Source organism: Cinclus cinclus, chromosome 11 (assembly GCF_963662255.1).
Source record: "Cinclus cinclus chromosome 11, bCinCin1.1, whole genome shotgun sequence".
Taxonomy (NCBI): Eukaryota; Metazoa; Chordata; class Aves; order Passeriformes; family Cinclidae; genus Cinclus; species Cinclus cinclus.
In genome coordinates, this window is record NC_085056.1 from 6960899 (window position 1) to 6972365 (window position 11467).

The following is an 11467-nucleotide window of genomic DNA, read 5'->3' on the forward strand; positions in this document are numbered from 1 at the left end:
CTGCCTAGTTTTGGTTCCAGGATCAGTGCAGAGGTCAGTTCTTCCTCCCTAGGTGTGTGCCTTAAGATGAAAAGTCAGAAGAGCCCTGTGGATCTGGTGTCAGAATCCATCCCCTGTGAGCAATAGGGCTCCTGTTCCTGCAGGAATGGATTTTTTGGATAGAAAACACTTGGACAGGGGAGGGTCTTCAGTGAGATACAGTTACTGTGCTTCTGGTAATAGTTGTTGGATTTTGGAAGGTGATGTGAGAAGATGAGGTAGGAAGGAGCAGCAGCTGGAGCAGGACATAGGTCTGGGAGCCTGTGTGTGTCATGGTGCAGCAACTGGAGCAAGCACAGACGTGTGGGTGGGTGTGTGACTGGGTGTGTGAACGTGCAGCTGGACAAAGGGGAAAGGGCCTGGAAGCTCTGGGTGTCCATGTGCGTGTGTCTCTAAGGACAAGGACAAAACTCGAGGAGGATCTGGGGACCAGATGGACCAGGGAAGTCCCAGCCACTGCTGGGGATCTGGGGATCGACTGAGACCCTTGAGTGTGTGCACAAGGATGTGTTAGTGTCTGCAGGCTTAGGGTCAGCTACCGAGTGCCTGAGCCCATCTGCTGGAAGGATCTACTCTGCACCTACGTACCTGTAGATATTTTCCACTAATTCAGCCTCTTCCCTAATGTGAAGTAGTCATGTCTCATTCTCCTTGGGTAGTTACACCTTGAAAGAGTTGAGGATAAAAGAGAGAAAGGAAGCAGCAGAATGCCCCAAAGCACCTTGCAGACATGGGAGGAATTCATTAATCAGCAAAACTGTGCCAGGATGTTTCATTCCACACCTCTTTTGTGTTTCAGCCCTGGCCCAGTGTGTCCAACCTGGCCAAGGATTTCATCGACCGTCTGCTCACGGTGGATCCCAGTGACAGGATGACTGCCCTTCAGGCCCTGAAGCACCCGTGGGTGGTCAGCATGGCAGCCTCCTCCTCCATGAAGAACCTGCACCGTTCCATCTCTCAAAACCTTCTCAAGAGGGCATCCTCCCGCTGCCAGAGCACCAAGTCAGCTCAGTCCACCCGCTCCAGCCGCTCCACCAAATCCAACAAATCCCGGCGCGTGCGGGAGCGGGAGCTGCGGGAGCTCAACCTGCGCTACCAGCAGCAGTACACAGGCTGAGCACCTGCCCTGCCAGGGGTCTCCTCTGTGCTGCAGGTGTGCACACACCCTGTGAGGAACAGCCAGGTTCCTCCCTACCTCCCTCCAGGCTTTCCCACCATCCATGAGGAGGTGTCCCCTTCAGCCCGAGTGGAGGAAAGGGAACCTTGTGGTGGCCGTCACACCCTGCGAGCTGTGCCACAAACGGGGGGAGTCCTTGTGGGCTCAGAGCACAGCTCAGAGCCTCAAGGAATGCATGAATTAAGGAGCCACGTGGGGAGAAGAGCTCTTTCTGTAGCCCGTGAGCTTGGTTGTTCATAGTTATTTATTAATTCCAGAGCGTTTAGTTTCTCTCACTTGTGTATGGAAAAAAGAAGAAACCGCTTGGTGTGTCTGTGCATGCACGTCCGTGTGTGCACGTACACATGGGGGTGTATATGTATTTAAAAATTATGTATACACAGATTTTGAGCTGGTTTAGTCAGACTCTCTGGTGCCTTTGCAGCAAAGCTGGAATGAGTCATGTGCAGTTAGAAGTGGGATAGCTCTGACTCACTGGTGTGCTGCCCACCAGCTCCTCGCCAAAGAGATGCCAGACAGCAGTTTTCCACGAGGGCTGGGAAGCTGTGAGGTTTCCCCCAAGGGCTGCCATCCTCCTGATGATGTCAAGGGCTCACTTGCCTCATGACATCAAGGGTTTACCCCTGGAATTATCCTTACCCTGTTTGCAGCAAGACCAGTGCCTGTCATGCATGGTTTGTTGTTCTTGTGGCTCTGTTGTGTCTCTGACGTGTTACACACCTTGCACCCTTGAGAAGAAGATTCAGAAGGTTGAGATTTTTTTGCTAAGGGGAAAAAAGAGGGGGAAAGTTGTGGGGATGTGCTTCCCACCCTAGAGCTGGGATGGGCTGTAACCACTGTAAGCACAGTGTTAACAACCTTGTCACTGCACCAGAACTTTGATGGTTCCAGGCTGCTCCCTGCCTGCAGATTTGACAGGGCTCCCCTGCTTTGTGTGCCTGTGCTGCCCCAGCACTGCCATTCCTGCTTTGGGACAGTGGGGGTGGTAGCTGTTGGGGTGGCCACCAATGGCTCCATAGCATCAGGGTGGGGGCTTGAGTAGTGGAAGCCCAGTCTGGGAGTGTCAGCAGTGACATTACCCTGGAGACATTGTACAAAGGCCTTAGAGCTCTGAGGGGTGACTTAAGTTCACCAGGAAGAATCTGCTTTTCAGGTGTCTTTGTGCCGTGTAGGTGATGAAGTGGCCTCTTACAAAGGACTCTCAGGGGAGGTGGGGGCTGCAGAGATGAGCTTTGTGCAAGCCTGCTGAGATATCTTCCCAACTAGTTAGAGCAGCAAAGTGGCTGATGGCACAGGCACAGGATGGATTTTGCTGCTCATGGTAGCAGAGACAAGATCAGCAGTGAAGGAAAACGCTGGGGTTTGAAACTCTTCTTATGAAGCCACACTATTTGCTTTGTGTTGTGCACTTAGGAAGGGCTTGCTTGGCTCTGGGCTGGAGATGCAGGCAGTCCAAGCTCAAGGGGCTGGTGAGCTTGGCCTTTTCCTAGGATTGATGCCTGGGCCACTGTGTTTCAGTGTCAGCAGGTCTGAAGTGGTCAGTCACACCTCTGGGGAGCACTCACAGTCTCTCCTAGTCAGCAAATAGCAAAGCAGCTTTAGTGAGAGAAGATTTGAGATTTCTGTGCTAAGGCAAAGAAAAGGGGCATTTCTGGGGGTGTGTTTCCCACCCCAAAGATGGGATGGGCTGTAAATACATGTAACCAAGCTGATGTGCCAAGCATGTGGTGGGGATTACAGCAGAAGAAACTTGAGGACAGCCACTGTGTGTAGCAGGAGTGAATTTGAAATGCTTGTGTGGTTTTGCATGTTTTTTTGAAAACCTCACATCCTTTGCAGGCTGCCCTTTCTCTGAGCAACCTGGCCTACCATGTCACATGCAGTCTTTCTTCCATCAGCATTAACAGATACTGCAGAAAACCCCAAAATTTTTTTTTTTCAACTCTGGACTGCAAACAAAAACATTTTCAGCATCTTTTACCTCCTCATGTTGTTTTTCCCTAGTTTGTTACCATGAACTATAAACTAGATATGATTTCTGAAAAAGCAGGCAGTTTGCCACATTTTGCTTCATAAACAGTCCAGTGCCCCTCGTGGTACTGCAAAGAGCTTTCCAGAAGCAGGAGCCCCTCTAAGGCTAGTGTCAAGTGGACTGTGGGGGCCCTGCAGGTCAGGTGGTGGCAGGAGGCTTCCTCGGAGCACTTCTGGTTCTGAGCCATTACTTGAAGATGCTTTGGTGTGTTTGGAGCATCACTGCAGGCACTGTGATTGCTTTTACCTCCTGGCTGCTCCCATGGCCCTCCCCCAGGCTATCTTGCATGTCTGTCCATAAAACAGGGATTTTGCCTGCATGAAGGGGTCAGACTGATGAACTGAGCCAAGACCTCTAGAACTGAGACCTTTCCCCTTAACCACTAAACCATCAAAATGCACAGGCATCATGCAGATGTCTGCCCATGCTGTTCCTTTTCCTTTCTCTTACGGGATGAGGAATACATACAGCTCTGGGCTAACCAGGCTTGTTTCTCCACCTTCCAAAGCAGAACAAGAATCTCATCTGTGACAATTTTTGCTTCGTTGATCTTTTCCATAACTGTTTTTTCACCAGGAAAAGTTCGGAGCGATTTTTTTGTGGTTACTTTGGGCTGGAATATGTCTGGGAAAGTGGGAGGTCACTGTGTAGGTTCCTGACAGTGTCAGGTTTTGGTGGTGATGCTCTGTGACTAGGGCTGAATTGGCAGAAGGGAGGATCCATCACATACATGAAAATACTGGATAGCTGCAACTGTCTCTCCAAGGTGTCTGTGGTCCTCAGGCACTCCACTGCTTGGGAATTGCAGGAAGAGGACCAAGGCCATCCCATAAAGAGCTTTGGCTTTTCCAAGCCTTTCCAAGCCTCTTAATTCTTTTCAGAAATGTAATGTTTTATTGTTTGCATGGAAAAATCAGTGTTAACTTGGGAAAATCTTCACAGGCTTTCCTTCTGTCATTCAATTTTAACTCTCTTGGCTTACTCTCTCTTCTTTTTCTGACTCCAGTATTTTTGGGAACTTTGCAGCCAATGACATGTGGCAGAGGGGAGATGAGTAGAGCTGTCCAAGTCACCCTGGTGTCCTCAGTGATCTTTCACTCAGTCTGGAGAACTGTGATGGTCCACATGCCACGTTGGAAGGTCCAGCTCAAGAAAATTCCTCAGGTGTTTTTATTCTTGCAAGTGGGACACGTTTTCAGTTGGGTCTGGTGTGGAGGGGGACAGACAAAGTGCTGTAATTCTGAGCCATAGTCCAGGTGCCTTCAATCTGTCCTCTTAAGAAGCTCTTCACTGTGAATTACCTTAATCATCTGTCTTCATTCCACAGGAGCAGCTCAGTGCTCAGTTGGTCTTAAGTCTCAGGAGTTTGCACTTTTCAGGAGTGCCTTTTTGGGGGATTTTAAAAACTAAAATCTCTCTGCAAAGGTTTTTTTCTACTCTTTCATTTATTTTTTTAATGTCCTTCTTTGACTCTTAATGGTGGTTTTTAATTTGGCTCTCAGAGTGTTTTTTGGAAACTTTCCTCTGGTCCTGAATGTGCAGGGAGGACAGAGGTAACACCTGCCAGTTCCAGACTACCACTCTGGGGTGCTAATCTGAGTGCTTCTGTTCAGCCTGCTTTGGTTCACGCAGGGGAAGTGGAGCTGGAATGACACCTAGTGGCAAATTCTGGTGTGTCCTTGTTCAAGCACAGCCCTCTCCTCTGTTTCTGGGTGTGATGCTCTTTGAGGAGTAAAGGGAATTAGGGTGGTTTGTCTTTTGGAACTTAGCAGTACTGTGTAAAACAATCCCATCTTTTCGATCTGGGAGTTCAGTTCTCTTGGGAGACAGAATTACAGCTTCAAAGAATGTGGCCTGTTGGTTCCTTGATTTTCTTGTTTTTGTTGAGGGTTATTGGAAAAGAATGTGAAAAAGTCTTCCAGAAATTGCATTGGGGGTCTAAAGATTCACACCCAGGTTTTTGAGTGTGTAGTGTATTTTCCTGAAACAGCAGTTACGAGACCGTGTTTGATTTACTTCTCACTCAGGCTTCTAAAAAATCTTAACACATCAACCCAGTGGGGGTAGAAACTGTCCTTCCTTTGATCCTGAAGAAGTCTGTGCTGTTTAACACTGCAGTTGTGATAGCATCCAAATGCTCCTTCTCAGTGTTGTTCTTGGAAGCACACAGCTGTACGTGAAGGAGAGCTTGAGAGCCGTGCGAGGAGCTTGAGCTCAGACCTGCTGGCTTTGGTAGTGATGTGGAAACCAGCTGCTGTGTAGGGCCTGCTTCACGTGTTTGTTCTGGACCTGATAAACCCTCACACTCTTCTTTGGAATCTGGGTACTTTCCTCTTTTAGGCCAGATATTTTCTGTTCTGGTAATTTACACAGTTTCTGAGGCCCTGCTCCCTCTCTCGGTCTTGTTTTCTACCCGGGTGTTTGGCTGCAGTACTAAGAGAGTCAACTTTTATCTGATGCACAAACTGGAATAGGAATGATGGTTCACTTGGCTGCTAGGCAGCAGTTCTGGGTTTGGCTCTACAGGAGCTGTGGTGAGACTTGGGGCAAGTTAAAAGCTTCTGTATGGTGTCTTTGAGGATCTGCAGTGCAGGCTCAGCTCAGTCGTGTACCACATAGGGTAACTGCTGTGTGGCTGTTACAATCTTCTAATTAGGCTGTGTGGGGCCATATTGTTTTAAGTAATGATAGTAAAGATTTGGGGGGTTTGAGGTGGGATAAATTAAAATCTCAGTTGTTTGACCAAATTTAGTTTTCTAAATGATGCAAAGCAGCACAGCAATGGAAGACATTGGCTTCTTTGGCACCAGTGTGAGCCCTAGAATTTGCAGGGAGGGTGGTTGTGTCCAGGCCTCTCACCCACTCAGCTTTCTCCTGGAAAGTGTCACAAAGTGCCTGTACCACTCATTGCCTGTACCCAGCCCCAAGTTGCCTTCACCACTCTTTGGAGGGTTTTGGTGCTTTTCTTGACCACTCAGTCTCCTCTTTCACCCTGGATTAAGCGTGCAGCACTCCAAGGCAGGTGCCTGCATGTCAGCTGTGCCTTACTGTGCAGGAAACTTCCCAAAGAAGTAAATGTGAACACCAGGGATGTGCGGTGGTAAGCGGCATCATGGAGCTCAGCGCCTTCCGCCCTCGGTGTTCCGAGGGCAGCGGGAGCTCTGCCTGGTGACAATTGTCCCTTCTCCCACCGTCCCCCCCTCCTGGTGACACTGTAAATCCCTCGTGTGTGATGGGCGAGCTCTGGCTGCTGTTGCAGCGATCGTTGCACTGTTTGCTGAATGTGGAATCGCTGCGTGGAGCAGATGCACCCCAGCGAGGTGTGTTACAGACCAGCAGCTCCTGCACGGATGCCCAGATGTTGTGAGCTTTCCTGTTGCCTTTCACTACGGAAAGACGCCTCCCGGGAAGCCCTTGGGATCGGGGATCTTCCGGCACTTGATGTTATTTTTGGTTGCCCAGTTTCCGGTGCTGGGTTGGAACAGTTTGCAAGCGACTCCGGTCTCATCCAGTCGGTCTCCTCAAGGGACTGTCTTGAGAAGTGTCCCAGTCCATGCTGTGCCTTTTGAGTCCTGGCTTTACTCGAAGGACTGTCCTGTCAGATGAGGTGGGACCCATTGTAATTAGTCTGTAATGTTCAAGTTAGAGTGTACAGAATTATTTATTTGGTGTACTCAGTCTGCTAAAACATGTCCATGTATTCTGTGTACCCCATGGCTCTGTTGTCCTTACTTCTGCTTGTGGATCATCTGTGGGCTGGCTGCTGGAAGGAAATGATTTCCAGGTTGGGAATGATGGTCAGTAAGTACATGGAGACCCGGGATGTGCTCACCCCTCTGCTAGGTTCTTAGATCACAGCAAGAGGTACCAAAGTGCCACCAGAGGGTTTGCTGGACGCAGCAAACGCAGCTGCCAGACCAGAAGCTGCCCAAGGCAGACCTTGTGGGGAGCTGGGATGTCCATGGGATGCCCTGGATGAGGCAGCACTCAGCCTGTTGCTGGAAGGTGCTGTTGAGAGGCTGAAGAGACACTTTGGTACATACTGTTTATTTTTCTTTAGCTGCAAGGTGGTGGACTGGGCCAGAGGAATGCTCTGGTTTGTCCACAGCCGCTCACCACCTCTCCAGTTTCACCCTGAGCAGCTTTTATGGACCAACAGAAGAACTTGTATTATCAAGTGAGTAATGGACACATCTCTTGAGCCACCTCCTCTCCAGAATTTTCCAGGACAGGGGACCCCACCCCAGTGGTGGCAGAGCTGACAGAGAGCTCAGCACACAGACCAGATGACCCACAGTGCTGCAGTTGGTCACTGCTGTTTGAAGTTCCCTATAGCCACCAGTTTCTCTGCATGCATGGTCCATCCCCACATCTCTATTGTTCACTTGCCTTTAAGGTCAGTTAGATGCTCCCTGCAGAGCAGACCACTAAATAAAACTAACTCTTACCCAACCTAGGCTTTACTTGAGCCAATTTTTTATTTAACTCAGTCACATGGGCCACACAATATTTGTGTTTGCCCTCCATTGGTGTTCTATACCTATTCCCATCAGTGTGTCCCTATGTAGTGTCACACTCTGCTTAATAGAGTGATTGCAATTGGGGTCTATGATTTGCACAGCAAAGGTGTTATATCACCTTCACATCACTGATAAGGAAAACTAAACTCCACCTCATGTTGGGACAGTCTGATCCTGCTTCTCTCCCTGTTGCCTTATCACCAGCTCTATTTTGAGCTGCTGGGAACCAGATTGTAATTAATTGAGCATGTGTCCTGCTACTCTCATGTCACAAAAGATTTTTTTTTTCCCCCACCAGCCATTGTCTCAAGAACCCTGTCACCTGGCCTTGAAATTTGTTTTCAGCTTCACATTTTCCTTTGCAATGGCCTTCAGTTTCCCGCTGTTACCTGGCAGATCTGCAGGTGTGAAGCAGTGTGCTGTTCTCCAGCTGTCCCCTTCCCCAAGAGCTGGAGCTGCCCATGGCACTTCTCCCTTTCAGATCTACGCTCTCAGCTGCTACACAGGTCATGGCTTTAAACTGCAGGCAGGGAACCTTTAGGATCCTGTGTACCCACCAACACTCACCTTCCTGCAAGCTGAGCAGTGCTTTCTGGTGCTGAGCTGCAGCTCCACAGTCCCTTCCCTGGTGGCACCTCACACCTGGGCCAGTGGGAGGACCATTCTCCCAGCCTTCAGCACTGCCTGGGTTGGTATCAGGGTATGCTTGAAGACCCATCTTGAGCCACAGTCAGCCAGCCCTGCTCCCCCTCTGCCTGAGCATCCTGTCCTAGTTTGGCAGTTCCCCCTGGGTCTCAGGTGGGCACCAAGCTCCAGCTCTGGGAAGTTCTGGGGTTCAGGAGAGAAGCATAGGGTTCCCCAGGCTCCTTCATGTGTCTTCCACCCTGCTCTGCATTATGAGAGGAAAGGAGCCAGAGGCAGTGCTTGGCACAAGCAAATGCTAGTACTTTATTAATCCCACTGAAGGGATCACACTGGCCACAGATTTATCCCTGAGCAACAATGGCGTCAATCCAGTTACGGAACTGGCTGACACGAGTGTACATGGCCGGAGTGTTGATGTTGCAGTTGGAGGTTCCCCAGGACACAATGCCAATAAGAGTCCAGCCATTCCCAGTCTGGTACACCAGAGGTCCACCAGAGTCACCCTGCAGAGAAGATTCCTGCTTAGTGAACCTGGCACATGCTCCAGACTGGTCCCTGCCACCCCAGCCACCTGATCCCCTGTGCACATCCAGGTGCTGTAGCTTAAGTATCTGGCTCCATGAGTGCAAGTCCCCATGTACCCTGCTCCTCCACCCTCCCTGTGATGCAATGGGAGCTCAGCAAGACCCGCATCTCCTCCTCCTCCACCCACACTGTGCTGCTGGAGATTGGCTCCTTACCTGACAGGAGGTGGCACCATACCCACCAGCACAGATCATGGCATTGGTGATGGAATTGCCCCAGTACTGCCTGCACTGGCTCTGGGAGATCAGAGGCACGGTCACCTGCTGCAGGACTGTTGCCAAGGCTTGGGCTAGGGGAAAGAAGCACCATTAGATTGTGGGTCTCCTGGGGAAAACACAGGTGCCCTGGGCAACCTTCCACGGGTGCATTGGTGCTGCCATACGAAGGGCCTTCCTTCTTTGTGCCAACAAACCCCTTCTTCCCCAGGATCACCTCATGCAGGCAGCCCTGAGAAAGGGCAGGCTTGTGCCTGTGCATAATCATCCCTGGGTTACACACACACCCAGCCCCTGAGCACACACCTACACCTGTGTGCGCACTGGTACGCACTCAGAGTTACTCCACTGCCCAGCTCTCCCCTTCCCACACCTACAACGTATGTCACCCCCACAGGCACCCTCAGAACCCCCGAGGAAGAACAGCAGCTACACCCAGCCCTCCCTGAAGCTGCAGCCTACGTACAGTTGGGGTTGGTGCGTCCCCAGCCGGTGGTGACGGCCCAGGCATTGCTGGGCAGAGCCAGGTTGGCAGGGGCCAGGCAGACGGTGGACACACGGGATCCCAGCTGGGCGGGCGTGGACAGCCTCAGCAGGGTGATGTCGTTGTTCATGGTTTTGGGGTTCCAGCCGGGATTGGTGATGGCCTGCAGAGAGGGATACACCACAGCAGTTCCTGCCTGCCCTGGGGGAGCAGCCGCAGCGTGGAGCTGCAGCCCCGTCCCAAGACGTCGCCCGCCCTACTCACCCTGGACACGGTCTTCACTTGAACGGCCTCAGCATTGGAAGCAAGGCTATATTCCCCGAGGACGACAACGTGGGAGAATGGGCTGTGAGAGGTAAGAGAGAGTCGGGGCAGTGTCCAGCCAGCACCGCGGGTGGGAGCAGCACTGGGGGCAGCCGTGGGCATGAGGAACGCAAGGGAAACCACCATGGAGACAACTGGGGAGGAAGCCCTGGGCTGCTCAGGCCTTTGGGGCTGACCCAAGTGCCACTCAGAGATGCCCAGCACACTCCGAGCCCCTGGCCCTGCCAGTGGCACCAGCATGGCTGGCCAGGCACCGCTCCTTACTTGAAGTTGCAGTGGGCAGCTGTGACGACCCAGTACTGGTTGATCAAGGAGCCACCACAGAAGTGGGATCCTGTGCGGGTCTGGGGAGGGAAGAGGGAAGAGGAGCTGGGGCTGGGCAGGCTGAACACCCCCAAGCTGTGGACAGGTAGAGGTCCCCTTGGTGTCCAACCGTGGCACCTAGCTGGCCGTGCCAGTGCTCAGGGCAGTGCCCAGGGAGTGGGATGGCACTGTACCTGCAGGGACACCTGCCAGGGCCATGATCCGGGCACAGCGTTCTGCCCGTTGACAATCCTCTCGTTGTAGGCCACCGAGGGACTGATGGCGGGCACCCCGCAGCCTGCAGGAGAGGCACAGGGGCACAAGGGTGACCCAAAAGCTCAGGAATCATACCTGGGGGGGTGCCTGTGCTGATGTGGGTGGCTCTGTCACCCTCCCTGCTGCTCCCCAAGGACCTTCCCATACCCATGGGCAGCACTTACCTGAGACGGCACTGGCAAGGGCCAGACAGGCAACTACCCACAGGAAAGCCATCCTGAAAGGAAATAGGCTGAACCCCTGGAAACCACGAGCTTTATAGAAGTCAGGGAGCCACGTGGCTCATAGCTAGTCAGGTTAAGGGTCCCTGTGGCCTTGTGTCAGCCGGGGTCAGAAGTCACAGGTACATACCATACCACATGTAAACAGGGACGTGGGAAGGTACTGTCAAAAGACACCTGGGGGGCTTGGGCTTTTGCTATCATGAGTTGTGTTAGTTCTGACTGCAGCCTGTGGAGCAGGAGAGCGCCACAGGGCTGTGATGGAGGGCACAGGGGGCTGGTTGTGGGCACAGACCTGGGGTAGCAATGAGGAGGCTGGACGTGCTGGGATGAGCACCTGTGCTTGGGGCAAGAGTCATCCTGTGTTCAGACTCGTTTCAGATCCGCTGGGACTAGAGGTGTTTTTCCACATGGCCATGAACTCTGGGCCTGGGCCAGATCTGGTCCCAGCTGGATGTTCCCAGGGCTCAGGGCCACTCATATCCATGTTGCAGGTAAACAAGTCCCAGAGCCAGCAGGGACAGGTGGGGAGGGTAGATACCTTCCCAGGCAGGTGGGAGCTGTGGCCAGTTGGGCAAGGACACCATGAGCCCCAGGGAGGACAGTGGGCACCTCCCCAAGCTTGAGGTTGAGCCCTTCACTGAGC

The 11467-nt window shown here is 52.1% G+C and overlaps 2 protein-coding genes across 2 annotated transcripts in view; one reads left to right on the top strand and one right to left on the bottom strand.

Moving 5' to 3' along the window:
- PSKH1 (protein serine kinase H1) overlaps positions 1-6957 on the top strand; it is a 29632-nt gene extending 22675 nt beyond the window's left edge. Inside the window, exon 4 of the mRNA XM_062499783.1 lies at positions 839-6957. Within this exon, the coding sequence (XP_062355767.1) occupies positions 839-1156 (318 nt within the window). The 3' untranslated portion in view covers positions 1157-6957. The remainder of the gene's footprint in view (positions 1-838) is intronic.
- Positions 6958-8754: 1797 nt separating this feature from the next.
- CTRL (chymotrypsin like) lies at positions 8755-10816 on the bottom strand. The gene is made up of 7 exons (XM_062499808.1): positions 10765-10816; positions 10519-10622; positions 10286-10365; positions 9962-10043; positions 9680-9860; positions 9154-9287; positions 8755-8916 (listed from the first exon to the last, which is right to left on the bottom strand). The coding sequence occupies exons 1-7, from the start codon at positions 10814-10816 to the stop codon at positions 8755-8757; spliced, it is 795 nt and encodes a 264-aa protein (XP_062355792.1).
- Positions 10817-11467: the final 651 nt, after the last annotated feature.